The following is a 25,638-nucleotide window of genomic DNA, read 5'->3' as shown; positions in this document are numbered from 1 at the left end:
AGCCATGATGGCGATGTCCAGAGTCACCACACTGAGCTTCAAAACTGCTCTTCAGGAATCCGATGGGTAATGTAACAGAGGGTTTGTCTGTCTTTACATACAATCTGAGTGAGTACAAGACCTGTGGGGGCGTCCTGTGGTGTCTGGCTCTGTTAGCAGTGGATCATGTGGGTTAAGATAAACTTCTATTGATCCCATCCATCCATCCATCCATTCTCTATACACCACTTTATCCTCACTAGGGTCGCAGGGGATGCTGGAGCCTATCCCAGCTGACTTGGGTGAAGGCAGGGGACACCCTGGACAGGTCGCCAGTCTGTCGCAGGGCTACATATACAGACAAACAATCACACTCACATTCACACCTACGGGCAATTTAGAGTAACCAATTCACCTCAGCTTTTTTTTGGACTGTGGGAGGAAGCCCGGACAAAACCCACGCATGCACAGGGAGAACATGCAAACTCCATGCAGAAAGATCCCAGGCCCACTCCGGGATTTGAACCGGGGATTTTCTTGCTGCAAGGCGAAAATGCTAACCACTACGACACTGTGCAGCCCTCTATTGATCCCTCACTGGGGAAATTTTGAGATGGATCAGGCTAGTTCTGGCACTTCCTACAGATGATTGATCAGATTGGAAATTTGGGAGTATGGACTTATGTGGGCTTTTTGTTACATTCCTTGAGCTGTTCCACAGCAGTTTTTGCAGTGTGGTTGGTCTCTAATAATGCTTAGGTGGTTGCTACATGCCAAAGTAACATCCACATGAAAGCCAGGATCAAAGGAAGACGATACAAAGTGATCTGTGTCATCATCTATGGTTGATCGGTGTAATCTATTAACCGTCTGAGGCAAACCACAAAGTACTTTCTCTCTGCGATGCACAGACAAATGCTGGTGTTTATGGAATAACACTGCCACAGGTAAATGCATTTACCCAGCAGTCGGCTCACATTCACACTGGACACGTGGACGCTCAAATGTTTATAACCCAAACAAAGAGGAGGAGCAGGTTGTACATACTCAGGTAAAATAGAAAAGACACACTTTTCACCAGGCAGTGTCTTGGAACATTCACACACCTTCCTCTGCACCCGAATCATCAGCTCAGGTAAGCACAGGTATGGTGAGAGAGACATGACGGGATTCAGAGTTTTAGCTTCAAGGTCATTTTGATAATTATTCAATAATTACTCCTGTAGATCACGAGGGTTTTGGGCTCTCAAGGTCAGATAAATATGTGCAGCACAGGAAGCTCAATTCAGAAATTTAAAGAATTTAAAGGGATTTAAATTAGTAGTAGCATGTTGAAGAAAAATAAAGAAAGTCAAATATCAAATATTCTTGTAATGATGAATGATGACTGACGTTTCTTGATTTAAAAAACAAAACAAAGTTAATTAGAATCTCTGCGTTTTGATGCTCTGCTCCAGTAGGGCATTTACTTTTATTGCATTCTGTAAATGTGCAACAGGACCTGCAGTGATATTTGGGATGAGTTTTGTGTTTGATTCACCCATGTTTTAATATCCTGTGTAGTGTGCTAGAAGATCATAATTATTTTTTTTTAAATGAAGCATTGAGGTCAGGCGCTGCAGTGATGTTGGTAGTTAATAACATGGCTCAGAATAGAGTGGATGTTCAAAGGACTTAAGGGACCCTGAAATGTACCAATTTTGATGCTGTCTTAAAACAGCCACTAAAATGGGTGTAAACAAATGATCTTTTAGCTGACAGGAGAAAAGACGCTGCTCTGTTCTGCTTGCTGCTGCTGCGTTGTCTGAGAAGCAGGGAAGTATTGTAGACATGCCATTTGAATGACACAGGCCTAGCTGACCTTGACTAATGTCATGCTAACTGATATTGTACTGCAGGAACTCTCTGACAAAGGTCATGATGGAAGTAACACAAGCGGAATGATAATAGGCCTCTGTATTATCTCCATTTGATATCCTTTAGTTGAAAAGCTTTGACACATCGTTTATCTCTGAAAGGAATTACATGAAGAACGCAGTTAAAATCAATTAGAGAATATGTTTTGAGCCAGTATTTGAGCTTCATCTGTTTTGTACAGAGCATGAAATGTCTTTTATCTTTTGTTATGCATGGTATAAATGACATGCAGGGATCTTAAAAATCCAACCAGTGAATGGAAAATTGGAGTTCGACAGAAGCAGAGCAAACAAGAGAGCAAAGGCACTAAATTTGCACAATGCTGTGAATCTTGCTGGCCAAAGAGTGTGGAAGGTCATTTAGAGGTGACACTGAGGCTGCTGAAAAGTAGCTTTGCATGACATCTCTTGTTATATGCTATATAGAGGATTTTTGAAACATAATTTTACACATAAAGCTAGTTACTGTCAAAAGAACGACAATATGAACAGTATAATGCAGTCACGCTTTTTACATTTTGTTTAAAAAATATGTCAGAGAACAGACTGTTGGCCTTTGTTGGTCTGTAGTGACCTCCAAAAAACAATGAAATAACTACAGAAAGACCAAATTCAGCTTCATAATAACACTTGCGTATGTATGTGCTTCGAAATAAATATTATTTAAATCATAAATCTTCTTTAAATCAATATGAAGCTGTTCTTTGTGTGAATGCTCCATAAAATTTTATAAAGTCAATAATAACATCAACTAGTCACATAAAGTTTCAGGAAATGTTATAGTGTAAAGCACATGGCAGTGTTCGGCCGTGTGCAACGAAGAGTTCTGCACTTGAGTGTAGGTTGAAGAAAAGACCTGCTGGGTTTCGCCCCATAACAAAAAATGATCCGCTGTTTACTCTCCAAACACCCAGAATGCATCCCTGCTGACGAGACACTGACCTCTCGCACCACAAGGACGTTCTTCCTGAGGAGAGGTCGAAGTGAGCTTGAATGCATGTGTGTGAGAAACGAAGGAAATGTGATGAGAAAAATGTCTCACAGTCTTGTTTTCTCTCCCCCTCTCTGTGTTTGTGTCGTCTCTATCTGACTCAGCAGCGTTGACGATGGGAAATCTCACTCTTGTGGCTTTGATAGCAGGTAAATAAAAGAGCAAACATACTCTGCATATATAAAATGTAATTTCAAGGGAAACAAATGACCAGATTTTCCAATTTCTCTAAAAAAAATCTGTGATGTGACTCAGAATAGCAGAGCACTGGTTTCTTTATAAAATGAACTTGACATTTCTCTTACTTTCCTACAGTGCTGTTCAGCTTTTTCACGGAAACTGAAGCAAGTAAGGCCAAAACTCTACCTACACCTAATCTTATCCTGAGACTGGTTTCTTGTGAAACTGGTTTGTGAAAAAAAAACCCTGACACTTCTTTTGACACCACAACAAAAGCTTTGTGTTCTGTAAAAGAAAAGCTTTTACGGTGAAACTTTTTTCAGAAAGTTATTTCAGAGCAGACAAATCCTTAAAACTTCAGTTTGCTCATTATGTAACTTTAATATTCCTCTATTAACAAGAGATAATAATACATCACAAGATCAAATTTTCTATGACTACCAGTTGTTAGAACCCTCGTGAAAATTTACATTAGCTCAATGTAGAAATTTGGAATTCTTGTTAATGATTGTTTCAAGTTTGCTGCTAATTTTTCTTACATCTCCTTCTGTTTGCTCTCCAGATCCATTTGTTTACAGTAAGTGTCAAACTCTTACTTCCTATTTTTTGCAATCTATAATTAGAATCTCACTAGTTTGTGTGGCTTGGACATTAGTGTACATATTTATTTAGATGCTAATGACAAGTGTGCAAATGTGATTACTAAAAAACTATGTAAAACACATTTTTCAAAATCTTAGGAGGTGATTCTACATTTGTTTATTTGCATTGTAATATGTTTTTCTCATCATGTGCATCCACTAAACCTTTCACATCATTATCTATCAGACTATGAAAGGCTACGAATTGGAGGCTTGATCTGTGCCTTCTTGTTGGTGGCCGGAGGAGTGAGCGTTATACTCTGTAAGTGCTGCAATCACACAGAAAAATGAGCCAGTATACCTGTAAGAAAACAAAACAATAAAAATAGAGGCCTATGAATGTTTTGAGACTGAATGCATCTCTGTATGTCTTCACAGATAACCGGTGCAGCAGGAAGAACAAGTAAGATTTAGTTGTCTTTTTGAAAATTTGCTGTGAATTGAAGCGTGTGACTCGCTGCTTTTTTTATTGTCTCTTTCTTCCCATGCTGCCTTGCTAACTGTCGCCCCTCCCTCCTCTCTCACCTTGCAGAGCAGAAGATGACAACAGTGAAATCTGATATCGTGCCTGACAAACCGGTTTCGGCCAGGAAGAAGAGCTGACAGGCAAGGGGTGGAGGAATTGGGTGAAATGTGGGGGGGTTGAGAGGAAACACACCTGCTCAGGTGATTATACCTGTACAGACCTGTGCAAAGAAACAGCATTGATTTTATTCAAAAGATGAAGTGTTGCGGAAATGTGGCATCATCTAGCAGCAATGAAATGAAATAAATGAAGCCCCCCCCCCAAATAGTTTCCTCTTGTTTTCAAATGCATTTAGTTTATCCAGATCTGTACTTCCTGGTAAATGAGGCTCATTTTCACAAAGATGTACCTGCCTGTAAATACACAAGGAGCTGCACAACATATTTAGTCTGTCTGAGATACACGGCTTAGTTTAGTCTTTGCTGTAATATTGCATTTACCTACTGAGATGGTCCAATAGGGATACATTAGAATTTTCACCTGGTGTTCATTACATGCTTTGCTGTATGATTAACTGTTAAATTAGAAGGAATAATTATAAGAATTAAGAAAAAAGCACTCTGCTTAATAACCAAAATTCAAATAAATGTCACTATGCTTAAAAAAAGCTTCCAATATGTCATATAGTGTTGTTTTTCACAGCTGTAGCTGCACTGGAGATAAAATGGTTTCACTCTTCAACATTTACTTAAGTGACAAAAGAGACCACTTCACACAAACTAATAGTGAAACTTGTTACAGAGCTGCACACATAGAACTGGCGTTGCATGAAAGAACTACTACATTTTACATTTGAATGGCGCAACCACCACATATTCAACCACATAGACCCTAGCAGTTCAGAAAATGTTTACAATGGCTTTGTAGAAATCAAAAGATGTCATATTACTGTCATTAAAAAGTGTAAAATGCATCTGCAGTTTATACGTAAGGAAAGAATCTGTCTTTGTTGGACAAATGTGTATGATTTAGGTTTTACTGTGTGACTTTGTTGCACAGACACTTTGTCGAACTCTGGAAATAGGTGACACAAACTGCAGAAAAATGCAGAATTGACTCACAACTTACAACCTAAAGAAAGATGTATACTTATCTTATTCAAAGTGTGTCAAAGGTGTGTGATTTAGGTTCAGCTGTGTAATTTTGTTGCACAGACTTACATACAGCAGGCAGGAAACCAATTTTGTCAGATTCAAGAGACAAGTGCTACAAAGTGCTAAAAAAAATACAAAACAAAACTGACCCACAACTTGCTACCAAAACAAAGACACTAAAGGCTGAATGTACATACAAAAATGTGATGTGGCAACTTATGAGGACATTTTTGATATAACACTTATATGTAGCCTACTTATCTTACTTAAAAAACAAACAAACAAACAAACAAACAAACAAAGCTTCAGCAACCATTCCAGGTTTTTTACCATTTCTGAGGTTACATTATAAGGCTTATTATTCTTTATGTGAGTTTCTTTGTACTTCTACATAGCAGTCTTTCCTGCATATGCAAATTATTTTAGTGAGTGATCAAAAAGTGACTATTTGGCCAACAGTGTGTTTTCCAGAGTTTATATGAATTTACTACCACTTAATGACGTCCAGCTGTATATTAGGCCTCCTGTAAAATGACATACTGCTAAATGTAAAATACAACAACTCACTGGAGCTAATTCAGCTCTGTTTGTCAAACTTCGACATCGTTCCTCGAGCAGCAGACATGACAGCTCTTCTCCCCCTCCTCTTCCTCCTCCTCTGGCTTCACTGACTCCGGATCAGCTCCACGCCCCCCGCGGTTCTCTCCAGCAGCCGTCCGCTCCTCAGCAGAAACCGACCCTGGATCAGGATTCACCGATAAAGCGTTTTTAACTCTGCCCCCTTGCCTTTTTTTTTCTTTCCTAAAACCGAGCCAACCTGTTGAGTGTCTCGGTGCTGGGTGTTGGCGCTCAGAGTGGAGGAAAGTTGCAGCTCTCGTCTCCGTCCGTTTGGGAGAAATTTCCTCGTGTTTTTGTCGCTGCTGTTGTCGCCGAGTCTGAGGTAAGACTTCAGTGTTTATCACACAGAGAGCTTTGGTTTGGCTTGTGTGTGTCTCAGCTGTGGGAATTTGGTTTATAAAGTCCAAGTTTTCCCAGTAAAGCTGCTGTTGAGCTAATTTTAAGAACAACGTCACGTTTACAGTTAGTTTAAAATCTGTTTCCCATTAACTGATTCGTTCAAATTTACAATAGTATGTCTGGAATAAATTCACCAAACGTTACATATTCAGATAAAAGCGTATCTTTTTTCTTTTTAAATTTAATATGTGTCCATTACCGTTGCGCTCGAGCCCACCGGTGCCACGACAATGGAACGGCACGCGCCCCCCAGGAGAACGTGCGTAACGGCGCGTCAATATCACTGCTTTAAAAAACTGCAAAAGGACAAAAAATGTTCCTGTTCGTCTGTGTATCGCTCTGGAGTCCTTTAAACCACTAGATGTTGGAAAAACTTAGAATTGAATGAATACAGAGCGAGAATGTGTGGTTTCAGCCAGTAATTTAATCTAAATTGGAGACTTTTCCTCTTTTGGCACACAGCATCCTGTCAACAAAGACCTTCCCTTGTGCATTTATTTTAATATGGAAATGTCGTTACTAAAATGGGGTGTGAGTGTGTGTGTGAGAAAAGGCCAGCTGATAAAAGCAGTGAGTGGTGATATCAGTTTGTGCCATGTGCCACAAGGACACAGGACAAGGACATGAGCTGTACAGTGTAGAACTGTAAAGATTTTAGAGTTTATTGTAATTTTGTTGCAACAGTTTATTTTTGGCTTTTATTATGTCTTAAATTTAATAATTTTAAAATAACCCACAAACTTCAAAGATGGCTGGAAGTTGAGCTGCACCTGACAATTATTTTCTGGATTAACTGATGAATTGACTGTCCAAGATGACACTCTGAATTATGTTTTTTGTTTACAACCCAAAGATATTCAGTTTTCTCTCATAGAGATGTAAACAAACCATAAAATAATCACATTGCCAGAAGCTAGATTCCAAACTTTGTCCTTAATAAAAATGACTAAAACCATCCATCTATTATCTGTACACCACTCAGTCCTCATTAGGGTCACAGAGGGCTGGAATCTATCCTACCTGGACAGGTCACCAGTCTATCACAGGGCTACAGCTAGAGATGAACAATCACATTCACACCTATGGACATTTTAGAGTTACCAATTAACCTCAGCATGTTTTGGACTGTGGGAGGAAGATGGAGAACCTGGAGAAAACCCACACATGAACAGGGAGAACATACAAACTACACGCAGAAAGATCCCAGGCTGAGACACAACCCAGGGAACTTCTAGCTGCACAGCAACAGCGCTATCCATCGAGCCACTGAATCAACAAATACTGACAAATACTGAATAGTCGATGACTAATTGATTGGAAGCAGTCACAGTCAGTTCTGAAAAGCTGTAAATCACAATAATTGGTATCTTGTAGCCCTACGGCAGACTGGCGACCTGTCCAGGGTGTCCCCTGCCTTCGCCTCAGTCAGCTGGGATAGGCTTCAGCACCCCTCGCGACCCTAGTGAGGATAAAGTGGTGTATAGAGAATGGATGGATGGATGGTATCTTGTGAAGTACTTTAAACAATCAATCACTTATCAAAGTGGCATCTGCATTATTGACTAATTCTTTTAGTGCTTATTGAAGGAGGAGGTGCATTTAGGTGTTTGGGAAAAGGCTACAAACAGCTGACTGATTATCAGAAGACGTTGACACACAAACTGTTGAAACATCCTCTTTTTTGACATCATCAGCATGTATCTGTGAGCCATTGTTGGAGATCCAGACTCTACATGGATAAAGAGGAAGCTATAAGTAGACACAAGGATTCCAGCAAACTAATCAATTTCCCACTAAAATCCAATCCTTACACATGGAAAAATCAATAGAAAAACCAACTTCCAGCCATAAAATATGTTGTGCTTTGGACACAGGTTGCTGCCTCAACCACTGACATGATTCAAAACTCATCTGTTCTGCTGAAAGCTACTGTATCTGCAGCTCTCTGGCAACAAGTTGATTGTTCTTCTGTTGTGGCTTGCATGAGCAACTAAGTTCACCGTGTAATGGCTGCAATAGCATCTAAATCCATAATTCTGACCAAGAACCTGACAGAAATTATGCAAATGCTTCCAAAAAGATGCCAGAATGAAATGTAATTGCAGTTGACATACTGCAGCAAGTGCAGAGACAGTGATAAGACAGGAGAGAGTGAAGAGTCAGAAGGTGAACAAAGGTGGTGACACTCAGAGTTGTCTTTCACTTCTCAGGTGAGACAGACTTAGCTCTTTGTCCTCACCTCTCCTCACATGACCACAGACCTTAAAAAAGAAAAAGCAAAGAGCTAAATGCTTGAGGGAGATGGATTAGAGGAAGGCAGAGCTCTTCAGTGGCACACTTTCTCCTCACCTCTGCTCGCATCACTTTGGTGGCTCACTGACATAAATTTAGAAACCTCGACAGGAAGGCATTGATTTTTTTATCAGAGATGTGACCTTTGTGAAGCCGCAAAGCTCTTATTTACAGCTCAGCAGAGACAAAGCTAATCGTCTCTAATTCATTAACCTGAAATCAATTCACGGTGTGGTTGAAAATTTGACATGATTTAGGTTTTATACAAAATTTATTGGAGCCAACACTGGACACATTAGTCATTTATGCATGAAAGGAGCAATGAAATGATGGAAATGTACTCTGTGCTGATTATGACTGCAGCCTGTTGCTAGCCGCTCACTGCTAGACTTGTGGTTACCATGTGTGACTCATGGCTTTAGTATGCTACACTCCCTCTCTGCTGTCCCTCCTCATTCCCTCTCTTTTCCAACCGCACTCTCCCTCGTCTTCCTGCCTCCCTCTTTCACTCCCCGAGGCTTCAGTCCTTCTTCCTCTTAAAATCCCTCTCATGTTCACTATTACTTCCAAACTTCATGTCGTCTTTTCTCTTTATATACCAGAACACCGCCTCCTCTGATTCCCCATCTCGTGCCTCTTCCTTCCTATCTCTGTTGCTTATTGTTTCTTTTTACACATTTATGGAGTCGATGCTTAAAATGCACGTGTTAAAACTCATCTTTGCTCCGTATCAGAAGCTGTCACCACCAAGCCCTTTAGCTGGTACAGAAAAAGACTATTGTTTAACATCCTCGTGGTCATATGCATCATCAGTCACATTTCCGGGTGTACGCTTGAAGAGAAACATCATGTACTGTACTCATAAAAATGACAAATTCCTCAGTGACACAAGGTTCAAGTCTGTCTCAAGTGAATAAAAGCAAAGTGCTGAGTGTAAATCTGCTTCACTCTGTGTTCGCTGTGTTTTAATCCACGACAGACTTTCCTGTGTGTGTCATAAAGGATGTGTTGCACTCTGGAATGCTTCGCTTCTAATTTGGGAATAAAAAATGGCCCTGAGAATCGGCAGCTGTCTTTGTAGTGCAGTACAGGAACACAAACAGCCCAATGGCCGGCCTTCAAACAGGTGGGTGGGGGGGAGTGTTAGAAAAATAGAAACACAGACCGACACATACATACATGTTGTAACTACACACCAGATCTCAGAACACACGCAAAGACAAGAAGCAGAAATTGAATCTCTGACGTGAGGACATGTAGTTTATAAATGGTACACTATGTAAAATATGTTTCTGCTTGATGTGTTGTTTATGTTGTTCGTATTACAGAATCACATGACACTTGGCCCTGTGGCCCTAAACATGATGAGCAGCTTTAAGAATAATTGGGTGACGTTTGGCTGTTATACTGCAGAAAAACAAGACTGTGTTCCAAAAATTGCAGTACAAACGCAGTTTCAGGACCACATTTCGAGGACCCTTGTTTTTTGCAGCTGCCCCAAGTGGATAACTAAAGTAGTTGCATATTGAACTGCTCGGGATAAGGTGAACGACAATCTGAGAAAGCATCAAGCTTTATTCAAGGTATTTTTGCTGTCCTGCCTCTCCTTTCAAATATCAGTTTGAGACTTACTGATCACAAATACATAACTTATGAATCCATCCTTATTTTACCTGATAATGACCTAATTACACTTCCCAATATGTAACAAAATTACAGGACTGAAAGCACTATTATGTGGTTGGAATAAACCTTTAAAAGTCATCATTCAGTTCTATAGATGGTGATAAACAGTGGTCTTAGAAGTGTGGTCCTGAAACTGCAGCCACATCTTCTGCAGAAGCATAGTTTTGCAAAAACTATATTCCTATACACCAAAACTGCATTCTCATTTATGTTTTGAAAGAACCCTTTTCTCCCTTAAAGGTCACTCTATGATGTTGTAGTAAATATTTCCATTTTCAGTGCACTGTAAAGTCCACGTTGTTGTTTTCACTCACTGGTTTGGTTTGGAACAGTATCGTGTTTAAGTTGACATTTTACATCAATAACTATGAACTCAGTGAAGATTGAGCAGCAAATTTACGCATGCAGTTATGATTTGGAAAATAGCATAGCTGGAGGGCTGGGAGATGTACTTCCAGCCGGATCAGTGGGTTAATAAGGTTTGTTGAGCCTAAAGACAGCTTCCAGTGTCCCAAAGGTGGCTCCCTGTCAGTCTGCTACATCACCGTAGTAACTGATGCTGCATGGCTAACCTGCTGTAAAAAGTGTTTCCTTTTCATCAGTTCTTTTCTTCAGCTTTCCCCTCGGCTCATTTTGAACTGTTTGTTTAGCCCATCCACAGATGCTGAGTTAAACTTACAGAAAGACAAACTTTATGACTTTGAGCTTTATTTAACACAAATTGCCACCACAGCATGCAGATTCTTAGCTGAATAGAATATGTTACATCTGCAAACTTGTGAAGCCGGATGTTAGTAGTGGCACTAAATGAAGCCTTGTAGTTACAGTTGCGCAGACTGTATGCATTGTGTTGCCATGGGAACCTACATGCATTCAGTTGTTGATGCTGAAAATGCCTCTGTGTGTGTTTATGCCTCTGTTTATGCCTCTGTGTGTGTTTATGCATGCTTGTGTTGCCTTTTTCATTAGTTTGTCAAACATTTTGTCATGGTAAAACACATTAAGATGTTAAAAGCTTGCCTAAAAACGTGCTGTGGAAACCAAAAGTCAACAGAGGACCAACCTAAATGTGGTTGGTGACCTCTTGACCTTTACTTCAGTGGCACTAGCAGGGGAAATAATCACATGTATGTTAAAATCATAATAAATAACAGACTTCAGTCCAGAAAAAGAGCTCCGTCTTCACCTGGACAGTTTTGTCACCAAATTTTAATTTGTTTGTACAGTTTTTAATAATGATAGTACAACCTAAACTACTTGTTTATGCTTGTTAAATTTTGCTGAGACCCACTATCAGTAGTGGGTGGGTCCCTGACTAAGTGACTGACTGGTGCAGTTTGTTGCGAAACCTTAATGGTAGATAAGAGAGGAGCAGAGAAGCGTGATGGAAAAGGGAGGATGATTATGGGCGTTGCTTACAGAGACTGTGCTCCAGGGAGACGGTAAGGATAAATGAGTAGAAAGCACTCAACAAAAGGAGAGGAGATTGGGTGAAAGACCAAACTAGAAACTAGTGGAGGAAAGATCTGAAGAGGCTGGAGAGGAAAAAGAAGATTAATAGAAGCTGAAGAGCGATGAGAAACCGTGGTTTTAAACAAACAGTCGATTCTTCGAGCTTACAGACAAGCAGAGAGAGAGGACAGAATAAAAGAAGAAAACTGTGTGACGAGGTTAAAAAAAGTGATAAAACAGTTCCAAACACGAGATACTGTGAGTGGAAAACAAAAAAAACTAAAGATAGTCAGAGACAGGCAGAGTAGCGTGGCAGAGCCAGAACAGAAAAGTCTTTATCCTGCAGCAGGCAGAGCTGCAGAAGAAGCTCCAGGGGGGAGTTTGTACTGAAGGAAAGAGAAACTAAGCATTAAATATGACATTTCTGCACTTGTTTGGAAATATTTGTAATAAAGCTGTATGAAACTGTAATGGCGGGTTAGCGATGTTTTAAGCATCTCCAACGTGAGGATTGGTTGCTTTTCTTGTTATACTTCAGAATCCTGAACATTTTGGAGCCACCCTGGCAATGTGAATATAATTTCATCACGAAAATAACTGGGAGTTTATTCAGCAATGAAAACAATAGTCTTTGATAGTAAATATTATGTTTTCATTACTGAATGTGTGAAAATGTGTTTAATATTTACTGTTGAATCTTCAAAATGTCAGAAAATAGTGAGCAGCAGCTGCCAGAGTTTCTCAGAGAAACCCCCGGATTACATGTTTACAACAATTATGTGAAGCGCCAAAAAATAGCAAATGCGTGCACACGAGATACCAGAACCAGTAAATGTTTGCCGTTTTTTTCTTGAAACATCGCTCAAGTTGTCAGTGACTGTCAAAATCATGATAAAACAGAGTCAGTTTTATTGCTGCACAGGATTTCACATGTAAGGATTTTGGCTTTCTGTGTTTTTGTGCGAACAGGAAACACTAACATCTACTAGTAGATCAAAACAGGTGTTGCAGGTCAAATTAGCTGCAAGTTCTCTCAATTTATCGATTAGGTTTTGTGTTAATGAGTGAAAGTAGGCCTTTTCTCTACTGTAATAGTTGTTCTGAAGGTTTTATACCAACCCTGATCGCTCATCTTTACCAGCTTACACACTGTACATCGTACTTCTGTGCACTAGAACTGCTGTGCTTCTCTTCCAACCATAAACACAATGATTTGAATAAACGCCTCCAGCTGTCTCCCACTCCTGGCTCCACCTTACACTAACATTTGCTTTAGAATATGATCTTCAAATAGGAACAGGGAGGAGCCACTGCTTTATTCACTTTACTCTTTTGTTTCCTTCTCACTTTATCTCTCCTCTGTTCAACCTTTCATCACCTTCAGTTTGCCCTTTTCTCTCTCCTGTTTCTGTCTTTGCTCTCTCCCTCTCTCCCTCTCTCCCTCTCCGTGTGTCTGTCTTTATACGAGGTAAACTATTCTCTGGTGGTTGTTGGCCTGTTTCCCGTCCTCTGCATTCCCCCTGCCTCGCCTTGGGTTGCTGTGGAGAGGCACCAGGAGAGAAGCACTCGTCCTGCTCTTCTCTTTCTCTCTCGCTGCCAAGCTCCAAATACCAGCCGCTTGAAGAGGCAGACACATGGTTTTACTTACATCCCTTGTTGTGTTCTCTAAGGTCACTTTGGGTTTCTTTCACATGAAAATGCTCAATGGTACTAGAGATGCAAGGAGTAAATTAGAGGACTATATTGTCCATAAAATGACAATACAGTGTGAAAAAATACACATATTGTCTTCAGATGTCTTGTTTTGTCCAAAAATATTCACGTTACTATTGCATGTGACAAGGAAAAGGCATATTTGAGAGGCAAATGTTGAATTTTTTTGGCTTAAAGAATGGCAATTTTCAATTTTTTTTAATGAAAAGTGATTTTTATAGCGTGTACCTATTTTATTTTTATAATGTAAATTTGTTTTAGTTTTTTTTTTTGCTCTGCTGCTCCTGCTTTCATTCTTTACCCTATATATGTATATAAAGCTAACTTTTTACATTAAAACACACAAAGAATTCCAGTGTACCTGTGCTGTAATGTAGCCATGCAATAGAAAAGGCAATAAATAAATAAAAAATTCTATACTAATATTTTGTAAAACAAATGTTTATTTATCAAAACTGCTAATTTGCTGTTCAACTTATTCATTAATTTCACTGCAGCTCAGCTAAAGTGTCTTTACTGTGACATCTTTGAAATCTTTCTTCATTATACCGACACTTTCTTTGATTTAATAGCTTAAATCTACACTATTATTTTTTAACTATGTGGCCTTTAATTGATATGAGAAAGCATTTCCATTTTTCAAAAATGCTATGCGGACGGAGTAGGTTGTAGCTGCAGGAAAGTGTCCGACACATGCAGCAGGTAGACTAATTTGACTGTTTACTTTGATTTCATCCAAATGGTTCATTTTTATGCATGAAGCCTGGAACGGACAAATGTGCCTGTGTGTGTAAATGCCAATAAAATGGCTGTGGGTGTGTTTTGTTCCTCACTATGTGCTCCCTGAGTGGAAAAGCACAGTAAGTGGAAAATCACTGCTGTTACTGAAGGTGTGTCACCTCCCAGTGTCCATGGTACCTCTGCTGCTGCTGCTGCTTCAACATGGCAGCCTGAACAGTATGGAGCAGTGTGGTAAAATACACAGCTGTCAGGAAATGTTTGCTTATTAGGGATTATATGAGAAACTTGTCACCATCTACAAACTCATGTGCTCAGGTCAAAATGACATTTCAGACAAATCTGTTTTTAATCTGCTCATGAAAGGGAACAAAAATGTTAACCACATGTACATGAACGTGTACAAACCATACATTATGGATGGCAAAATCAGCTAGCAAAATATACGGTTACCACTGATACAAGAATATAGAAGCTTTTACATGGCAGCGGTGTAATGCAGTTACCCAGAGAGATTTAATTCTCCCGGTAAGGCCCCATCAGAGCACTTTGTGCCCATCAACATCAGCTCAAGTTTCTGTGAGCGCGTGAGAGCAGGAGAGAGGGAGGAACCACTTGGTGCCTGTTTAAATTTGATCAGATTTCCTCATCTGTGCTTCAGAATGAAACGGATGCAAGTTCTATAAGAGCGATGAGCGGCTACGTCTTTGTGTGTTTAAGTCCTTTTAGTGCCCCTCAGAAAACACAGAAGGGCTGAGCGTTGCATCACGTCTCTGTTGACTTTGTTGACCGGTACGAGCCAGTTCAGAGGATTGTAATCGGCACTCACGTACACTCGCATTTCAAATTAGATTATTGTTCAAATGGTCCGATGGTGTTTTCAGTCAGCAGTGAGTCCAACTTAAAGGTGCAGACATTAGTACAAGTTCTGATGTCTTATTTCTCAGTTTTACAACTAACTGAAGCTTGTGTTTTTCTCCTCCTGTGCAGCCTCAAGAGCGAAGATGTCAAAGTTCTGTGCTTTGGTGTTTATGACATGTGAGTAAAAACCGTAAATCTTAATCACAACAGATAGAAATCCATTAAATTAGTCTTTTTAGCAAGCACAAAGTGATGTTAAATCCTGAACACTTAAGACCTGTCAGCTTCACTTCCTCCTAACAGGAAACTGTGTGTGAAGATCTGTCTTCCATCAGGACTTTGAGGAAATATTTATACCTTGAGGATTTCAGATAATGTGGTGCAGGAGAAAGCAGGCAGCAGAGTGGGTGACAGTTACACAATCGTCTCATCACTGGCTGTCTGTCAGTCTCCTTTTTGTGATTTAATTATGGGTCTCATAGAAACATGCTGTAAGAAATCACATCACAAACACTGGAAGATGGTAGTGAAGTGCTGTAGAATTCCTGAACTGTAAAGGTGATTCTGACAACATCTCAGAGGATGAGGAAGAAGAGAGATGCAAACAGACAGGGTTTATGTAACATGTTTAAACAGATCTGGGTTTCTAATACACACAGCTAAGAGCTAAGCTTAGACTAAAGAGCTCCTTAATGTGTTTATCCAGAGACACTGACAGGTTTCAACCATTCAAAGGACCAGAAATGTCAGTTACCTTGAAAGAACCAGTAAAATGAGAGTATAGAAAGCCAGGCCATTACAATGAAAACGAACTTACAAAGCAATTTAAATAACAGTAATGTGATGTTATTTTTTTCTTTTTAACCCACATGATCTGTTCAACAGCCTAAGATGCCTCAGGTTCTGTTTCATAAACGTAACTCGTGTGTCTCTGTCTGATTTCCTGCAGTCGTGTCTCTGGTGTTTGCAGAAGAACAGAACCGTAAGAACACAACTCTTTTTTTTTCACATTAAGTCTGATTTGGTGTAATGTTTGAACTGTGTTGACCTGATGGTTGAACATGTCAGTACTTAGTAACTAGGCCACTGATGACACTTTGAACTGTTTGCTCTCTGATGTCAGTGGTCATGTAGATGTTTCTGTGTCTACGTTTTGTTTGCTGACCTGATTTATTTCTGTTCCTGCAGCTGAAGATGACCCCTTCACCTTCGGTAACCCACTTCTTTATTATACTGTTCTTTACGAGTTAACAGAAGTAGGACGATAATATGTGACATGAGCAGCTAATGTAATGGAGAAACAAAAGAGGAAGTACAAAACTTGTCTTTTTACAATTTACAGGTTGATTTGTTTTTTGTGTAACGTTCTTGTGTTTCTTTTCACACAAATGGGTAGTTTGCTTGTGGGTTCCATGACTGTAATGCTGCACGATTATGGCCAAAATGATAATATGATATGATAATATATTTTTCACCATTATTCATTAATTTAAAGGGATTTAAAAAAAAACTTTCACTTTATGCCTTCTGCATCCCAAAATCCACCTGCTGGTTTGAACATCACATTGAAAACCTTGACAGTGACACTATTTAGGAGTCCGAAACTATAAAAACTTGAGAGAATCAAATTTACAACTTTGTGATGGTTGATTTTAACAAATTCTAAGCTTAAAATTTAATTCCATCAGAGTCACTTTATTTTACATGTCTCATTTTTAAATGCAAACATATGTTTGCTCTAACCAGATTTTGTAGAAAACAAAACAATCTTCACTCTGCTGCATACCAGAGAAGCCATGACTGACTCAACAATCACTTGACAAAAAATCTGAGACTTTTTATCTGAACTGCGAACTGTATTTAATCAGAACAGATAGGAGACCTGTATGGAAGCAAGTTAAACACTCGAGTATTAAAACATGTGTGGCATGTAAAGCCCACATTTTTTCCACTATTGGTGACACCTGTGGCCCTTTTACATGTTGAGTCCAGGTTTTTTTGAATGTTCACCAAATATGCAAGCGCAGAAAAGCAACTGTTATTTTCCTTTTTTAGTGAAATATAGCATTTTGACTTCCTCATACTGCACAACAACACATTAGTTCATTCTTTTTGCATGATTTATGACACGATAACTGCTTTGTTGCAAACAAGATGTTTTGCTTAGTTTCTACTAATGTAAAAATCTTTGCATTGAATTAAAACTTAAAATAAGTTTCATTTTCACTTAAATTTTATTGCATGAGAAAATAGGAATGAAAGTGTTCCTAAAACATCTCACGCTGAGCAGGTGGACGCATAATTTACTGATATGTGTAATGAAATAAGTCATTTACTCAAGTTGAAACCAAATGATTTAGTCTCCATGAGCTGTTTTGTATGAGCGGAGCATTTTAAACGTCAACATCAAAGCCGATCATGTTCATTTTATTGTGGAAAGCCGAAATCATGATCATGATTAATATTCCATTAACTGTGCAGTGCGACGCGACTCTTATGCGTTCTGTTGTTTATCGGTAAACGCGATCTGTTTGTTTAGATTATCACAGACTGCGTGTTGGAGGCCTCATCCTAGCTGCTGTCCTGTGTCTCATTGGCATCACCATCCTGCTCAGTAAGATGCAAACCACACACAGACACACACTCCTCTCCCAGCATGTGTGCAGTTATAAACAGAAATGCTGCTTTTCTTTCTTTCTAGGTGGACACTGCAGGTGCAAGTTCAACCAGGACAAGAGGTAACCCCTTAATACACTAAAAATATTTCTGTAACTGAAGTGGAATCTCCAAATCAAACACATTTTACAACAAATACTATATTGTCAAAGCAGCGTGCATGTCTTTTCCTCTTCTGTTCCATTACTTTGTGTCATGTCTTTCCAGGAGGAGGACAGGAAGCAGTGCTCAGCAGATGCTCTCTGACCAAGGTAATGAATATCCACCATAACAAATCCTTTTTGGCCTTTTTACCTGGCCATAGGTTCTATCTAAAGCTAAAACCTGTGCAAAAATTCAAACCCACCTCCAAGACTATGCTATTGAAAACATAAATCCACCCATTTCACTTCATTTTCTTCTTTCTAACCTCTAAAAGAAGATCTAATTGTAATTATAGCTAGCATAGTTATAGCAGAAAAGGTAAAAGCTAAAAAAAGTGCAAAAATTTCTTTCCTTGTTATCCCCCACCGGCCATAGGCACGGCGTGGGCACGTCCGTCCGTATGTCCGTCCGTACGTCCGTACGTCCACATTTCGTTTCCAGAGCATATCTCAGAAACTACTTGAGGGATTTCATTCATATTGCACCCAGGCCATCTCTGTATAGTATAGATGTCCCTTTTGGGGGGCAGGACCTTGACCTGATTTTCAAGGTCATAGTGAGCCACTTCAAATATTTTTTGGTTTCCGGAGCATATCTGAGAAACCAGTTGAAGGTTTTCCTTCATATTGCACAAACTAAGCCTGTTAGTGATGTAGATATGCCTTTTGGAGGGCATGACCTTGACCTGATTTTCAAGGTCATTGTGAGGCACTTCAAATATTTTTTGATTCTGTTTCTGGAACATATGTCAGAAACTACCTGAAGTATTTCATGCATATTGCACCAACGCCACCTGTGCATAATGTAGATCTGCCTTTTTGGGTGTATGACCTTGACCTGATTGTTTTTATTGTAGTGAAGATGTATCATTTCGTAGGTGTATCGTCCAGTATATATTATTATTTCTTGCACTTTGAGGCACCATATATAAGGCGGGGGATGTTTTAAGCGAAGCGTGTTTATTAGATTTACTTCCACTTGGATTATAATTTCTTTGATTTAAAACAAACATTATGCTACATATATGTAGACTTGCGTGCAGGAAGATATACAGCTTCCTTCGTGCTTCAATGTACAAGATTTCATCACCCACTCGGCGCTGTGCCACGGTCTAAAGTTATATTTACTCGCTCCATCTGCTTCCCTGTGAACAGCCTCATGTCACGCATACTGACGCAGAACAGAAATCTGTGGCGGTGCTGGACTGAGATGCCACGGAGCCTCGCTGTTCAACAGGTGGTGAGACTCTGGGTGGCGGAGCACAGGGAGGGAGGGTGTTGTTACGGCAACATATTGCAGCGTGGTGTCGCGGTGCAGCCGTAAAAGACGCCCTGGTGGGTTATGAAATGGCACAAAGAATAACCACCCACGTTTGTATCGCACAGTTTCTGTTAAATTTGCCGTCTCATGCCAATATAACTCATGATGATACTGATGTAGATGAAACACGCAGGCGGCCCTTATGGAAAAACTCAGTGTGAGTGTGTAAGCAGCTCAGCAGGAGCCTACAGGGACAAACTGCACTGGAAGGCAGTTTCCACTTGCATGGACACACAGACACAAACAGTTTCTGCTGCTGAGTAATGAAGGGAAGCGGTAATTTAATAAAATCTTGCACGGAATCAGTTCCTCGATTACTGTGACACTTCCTCATTATGAACCTCAGCTGCTGCCATGCCAGTGTTTGTGAAAGCCAAATAAACAAAAAATGAAAACTTGTCGCACCGGTCAGTAGCCACTTCTTCAGATCTTCTCATGACTGTCACGAGAGCTTGTTTGACCGTCACAAGGTCCTGGGAATGCAAGAAAATAAATAAGTATAAATGTGGTCCATAGTTCAATATGCAGGTGCAGCTCATATAATTGTTGCTCACAGTGAAAATTACATCAATATTCAAGGCTCATTACACATAAACTGAAATATTTTAGGCCTTTATTTGTTTTAACTTCAGTAATACCAGCTTACAGCTTATGAATCCCGATAAAATCTGTCTCAAAGTATTAGATTATCTGCAAAGATCAATTAAATGATTAGATTTTTAGTGCAGAAATGTCCAAACTCTGGAAAGCACGTTCGTATATGTTTAGTCACAACATTTGCAGAAATTCAAATTGAGGAATTACTGAAGAAACAGAGATACAAAGGAAGAGGCAGTTTGATTTTTTTTGATATCTGTAGTAAAGAATTTGTGAATTCAATTTGTTCTGAAGAAAAGTGATGTTGAAATGTCCCAAAGATTCTCAGTTACATAATCATTCTTCAGAACTGTGAAAGTGATTCTGCTGTCTGTCTGTTTGCCTCCAGGTCGAGCCTGCGACTGCTAGATGTGGATCAGAACACGATGACTTCCCAAGCCTGCAACCAACAGCCAACAGAGGAGCAGCCGCGGGATTCCCAACAAGAGATGCTTTTGTTGTTTATTTAGGGAGACCCAACAGGAAGTAGTCTGCTGATGTGAGGTGTGAAGCTTTCTGCCTGATAACTGAGCTACTGATCTGCACCTCTGCACAGACACATATTTTGTCACTTTCATTTCAATCTGTTTTTGGTTTTGGAGAAGTTAAAAATCCTTTTTTAGGCAGCCAACTTTTGGAGAAATCGTCCTATGCGAGAAATAAAATGCTTCACTGGTAAATAGTTTTTTATTGATTGGAGTGAACGTGGCTGAATTCAATAATAACACAAACCTGTTACCAAAAAATAAGTGTCCACATACTGTAGGTTGTGTCTCGCACTACTACTCCTGTCTGTACTGTATGTGTAAGGTAAACATTGATGTAGATGTTAGTCGCTTCGTGTGGCCAACCTTACCCACTGTCAGTGCTTTCATGTCAAATAGATGAAATAGTCGTGAGTAATTAGAGGGCTGCTGGTAATTAATGAGGATGTGTTTATTTCCATGTTTAGCTTTATGGAGGAGTGTAGTGGATTGCACTGTTCAGAGTCATGTTTCTATAAAAGAACCGTTGAAACAACTGTGAGTTGTGGACTTTATTTCGTGTGTGTTTATGTGCAATGTGGGGAGAGACAGTGGGTTTTTCTTGAATTTCTCCTTCTAGAATTATTTAATCTTCAGATCAATCCATACTTTGACAGAAGTGAGGATAGTAAAACAGAAGATAATCCTGCAGTAGCTGAGGTTGAGTTGTGTTTCTTCGATCTTCCTCCAGGCCTGCCGTTGTTTCTTAGCTGGAAAGAAACAAACATTAGGAAGAGTAAAACAATGCAAAGATTGTATAAGCTTCATGTTTTAAAGGCAGCAGTGAGGACAGAGGAGCTCTAATGTGACACAGTGAATGTTTAGCAGCAACAAATAAATCAAGCTACAATTACTGCCATGCACTGCAAAAGCTCAAACTCTTACCAAGTCTTTTTGTCTTATGTTCAGTCAAAATGTCTCATTTATTTAAGATAAATTCACTGAACAAGTGACATTTCAGCAAGATGGAGGGACTTGTTTTAAGACAATTCATCTTAAATATCTCGTTAAGTCAAACAAACTTGAAATGATCTTGTTTTGAGTTGAATATTACAAGAAAACTCAAAGTAAGTTTAAGCCCTCATGTCATCCTGCAGGTCAAAATTGACCCGTTTTAAAGTTTGAAAATGTGGGGGGAAAATACATATTTTCACAGTGCAACGTATGATGTCCACTTCTTGAACATTTTTGGTGGGAAAAAAATGCTAAAAAAAATGTTCCTTTAGGAACATTCACAAAAAAATCAACCAAAATCGAGCAAATTTTGCTGGATACTGATTCATTTTTTTGTGAATGTTCTTAGATAAAATAGAAGGTTCACCGATATATGTGTAATCACTTTAGATATTTTTAGGATTTTTTGGAAGATTTTTACTCATTTTTTGAAAATATTTACAAAACTTTTCTTGCCAAATTTGGGTATTGTTTTAAAATAAAACTTTTAAGGGAAACTTAAGGAATTATTGGAATTTTCTTCCTGAAAGTTTTACAAATTTTCAGAAATTTGAGGATTTTTTTGCAGAATTTTTGGATTTCTTTTCAGACAAGGAAACAATGTCTTTTGGTGCCTGTAGATGAGGACAACAGAAGGTTTAAAACATCTCAAATTAGGAGGTTACGTGAAAGCGGAAATCTATTCTTGAGTGAAAAACTGCTTCTTCATTTTTTATAGCATATCTTGCTTATTTTAATACACCTAAGCTTGACAGGCCTGGTAATATATTGCTTAAAGTAAGTTTTTCCTAGCTAAGTTTAAGATCTCAGTATTCTAAATATCAAAGCTTATTTCAAAAAAATCTTAAGTCATTTTTCACTTGTTCTATTGGCAGATTTTTTTTTACTTATTTCAAGGTAAAAAGTTCTTTGAAATAGGTTTTTTTTTCTCGTTTTGAGAGGAGCATCTTTTCCCGTGTGTGGTTGTGTACTTATGAATGATGGCCAGAAAAAAAAAAGCATTTTGCAGAATATAATGATGTTAAACATAAAAACCAACGATACACTCAAATCATTTTAAATGAAACTGGAGTTTTTTGGCCGATTAGTGCTGTTGTTTTTAATTGTATTCATTTTTTTAATCAGTCCACTGAAGTGAAAACCAGCAATCCGATGTTTTTCTAAGCGGAACTTTCTGATTTTGTCATGGCGGCTGTTTAACCAGTCGTTCTTCAGTGAAGCTGAAATCACATGAAATCTAATCTGACTGCACTCAAAGCATTCATTAATCTTAATTCTTTAACATATATCCACACTAATCACAAACAAGATAAAATGATTGATTTTTTTCCCTTATTTTATTGCTCAAGAATCATGTTTTTTCTCCACTGACCTGTTAGGAAAATGAGAAGAGAGAATGTTTTGGGGTTTGTCTTGCCCTGCTGAGCCGTACCGAGCAAAAATTTGGAATTAAGATTTTAAAAAAGGTGCTTTAGAGGAGAATTTGATTTGATTTGATACTCAATCAGCACCTAAGTGAAGATAAGTGAATTGTAAAACAATGAAGTTGATCTTTAACCTTTTGCATTTGAAACGTCATAATTCCATCCTATTTGACATTTGTATGAATTATTATTATAACTAGCCAATGAATTCGTAAGTTCAACCAAAACACGTTTAATGAAAGTAATAGTGACAAAACCTTTGACCTTTAAAATCTTAATAATTTGTGGGGGAAAAAAATTGAAAAAAAACCATCAAGGTGCCTCTGAGATACCACAAGAATGAACAAATCATTAAAAGTCAACAAAATATAATCAATTAAAAAGCAGCAGAGAAAAATATTGCTATTTTATTAGTAATTACAAGGATAAGGCTCCTTCATGGCCTCAATGCTGGAGAAGACTTTCCTGGTTTAGCCCATAGACTGTATATACAGTGGACGTAGCATCTGGCTCCAGAATTGAAGTCCACCCGGAAGTGTCAAAAACTTGCAATATCCCGCCGTCCGCTAGGGTTGGCTCCAAAAAGCATTTGCTCCATAGACCCCAATTCATTTTTGGAAAAAAATAAAATTTCATAGACTGATTTTCTACAGCTCTGCTGGAAAATATAGAACCAGAAAAACGTGAGCAAGAAGCTGCTTAGAGAGAGAGGTCCCAGTCTGTGTTTCACAGGAAAGTGTTGACAGTAAAAACAAACACATGCTGCTGCTTTTCTTCTTGTAAATGGCCTGGTTTAGAAGGAAAGAAGGCTAGAGCATGTTGTGACTTTACACTTTTGAAACCAAATACCTATTAGTGCATTTATTTATTAATTAAAATGTATTTAATTACTATCACCTGAACCAATACACATGAAAGTTAGTATAAGTCAATACAGATTTATTTTTGCATTGATCATTTAGCTTATCAATTAATTAGGTTCATATTCGTGAGAAATGTAGCCCTGACCCCCGTTCACCCAATCTGTTTGGTCTTATTAATGTCCCGTCCCCAGCAAAAAGTGTACATGCAGGTTATGCTGTTATATCGTCCCTACCAATGTTGAGACCAAACCTATGGCCCTGCCTGCGACAGACTGGCGACCTGTCCAGGGTGTCCCCTGCCTTCGCCCAAGTCATCTGGGATAGGCTCCACCCCCCCCCCCCCACCCCCACCCCCCCACCCCCCCGCGACCCTAATGAGGATAAAGAATGGATGGATGGATGGACTTTCCTGGTTTAGAAGACTCTGGCTCCATCTAGGGGGCATGATCAAATAAGGTTTATACTGCTCAGTAGAAGTCTTCTATCTATCTATCTATCTATCTATCTATCTAGAGACTTTTTGATGTACATGTGTTGTGGTGCCTGTAAACCAATAACTAATGGAAAACCAAAGAATGAGCCATACATGGATTCTTTTCTCTCCTTTTTTATTCATTTTTTTTTTTTTACATTTTTTATTGCTATTTTTTAAAATGTAAAAAAAAAAAAAACATCAAAAGGGCCTTTATTTTTTAGTTCTTATTTTCTTGACAGAAAAACAAAAAAGAGCCTTTTAAAAAGTTTTTCTTGTTGGTTTAAAATAGAAAAATGATAAACAGAACAATTTTCAGTTTGTTTTTGTTTTTTTTTTTTTTTTTTTTTTTTTTTTTTACTGTTTGTTTTTGTTGTTATTGGTTCAAAATTGGAAAAGAGGAAAACTGGGACAACAGCATCCCAAAAACAACGCTGCGTTTTGTACTTTCCTACATTTATGTGATGCATCCTGTTGGATCCAGTGAAAACAGAACAATGGACCTCAGTGTTCAGATTCACATGATCGGAAACCTCTCAGTGTTAAAAAGAGTTTTGATTTCCAGTAAATGTCTTTGGGAATCTTCCTGTCCTGTCCGCCCCGCCCTGCAGCTCTGAGTGGTCAGACTGTAATGAGGAGATTGAAGCATCAAGTCAGCTGTTAGGAGCAGAAGGGGACAGGAAATTGAACGCACTGGCATTAAAAATAAAAGCATGAAATATTTAGGATTAACAAAAAAGGTTTGTGAATGTGAAGATATTTTTGAAAGTACGTTTCTAAATTGTTTTCTTCACAGTTGACTTCTTTATATTTAATCTCTCTTTTAAAATCAGTGTCTAGTTGTCTTGTAGAAATGTCATCATTCTTTCTCTTTTTGTAGTTATTTTCTAGCTTTTGATGGTTTATATATTTTATGTGTACTTCATAATTTTAAAACATTTTAGGTTAAATAGTTCATGTGGGAGGTTGAAGGTGAAAAGGAGTTTTTCTTCATATGTTCTCTAGAGCCTGTTGATGTGTTTCAATGACCTTCTTGTAAATTACAGCCTTAAAAAGACGGTTGAAGTCGAATTTAATCTCTTTTATCCTCAAAATACAGCAATATAATAAATCTTAGATGCTTCTTTCTGAAATTCAGAATGTAACAAAGATGCAAAAATAATTTTCTGTTCCATATCAGCTTGTTGACAACAGAGGTTATAATGTGCAGAAATATTATGTTGTGCAGACCCACTTAACACCTTAAGTCCTGGACTATTTTTGACATTTAAATTAAAAAGAGAAACTGCCACAAATTCAGTCAGTAACAGCTGTAAGGCTGCATGGATCGGAAAAAGTTGGGAGGATTTTTAATAGCAATAAGTCTTGTTGTTTCCATCAGTCAATCGGAGTGAGATCTGAAAATATTTAGCAAAAATTTACATCTTTTTCTGAATTTGATGCAACAGAAACCAAGCACAATTCTACATCCATGTGAAGTGTAGTACTATGACATGTGGAGGAGATATGTTTAAATGACTGTTTACTGATAAACACGAT

General features: G+C 38.6%; 1 protein-coding gene across 1 annotated transcript; it reads left to right on the top strand.

Moving 5' to 3' along the window:
- The first annotated feature begins 6,106 nt into the window (after nt 1-6,106).
- Nucleotides 6,107-20,882, top strand: LOC110948253 (FXYD domain-containing ion transport regulator 3-like). The gene is made up of 8 exons (XM_022189702.2): nt 6,107-6,267; nt 15,216-15,263; nt 16,036-16,068; nt 16,275-16,298; nt 17,626-17,700; nt 17,788-17,824; nt 17,970-18,013; nt 20,212-20,882. Exons 2-8 carry the CDS (start codon nt 15,230-15,232, stop codon nt 20,229-20,231), a joined length of 267 nt encoding a protein of 88 aa, XP_022045394.1. The 5' UTR covers nt 6,107-6,267; nt 15,216-15,229; the 3' UTR covers nt 20,232-20,882.
- Nucleotides 20,883-25,638: the final 4,756 nt, after the last annotated feature.

Source organism: Acanthochromis polyacanthus, chromosome 12 (assembly GCF_021347895.1).
Source record: "Acanthochromis polyacanthus isolate Apoly-LR-REF ecotype Palm Island chromosome 12, KAUST_Apoly_ChrSc, whole genome shotgun sequence".
NCBI lineage: Eukaryota > Metazoa > Chordata > Actinopteri > Pomacentridae > Acanthochromis > Acanthochromis polyacanthus.
The sequence above is the reverse complement of the archived record's forward strand: the minus strand, read 5'-3'. Positions and strand labels throughout refer to the sequence as shown.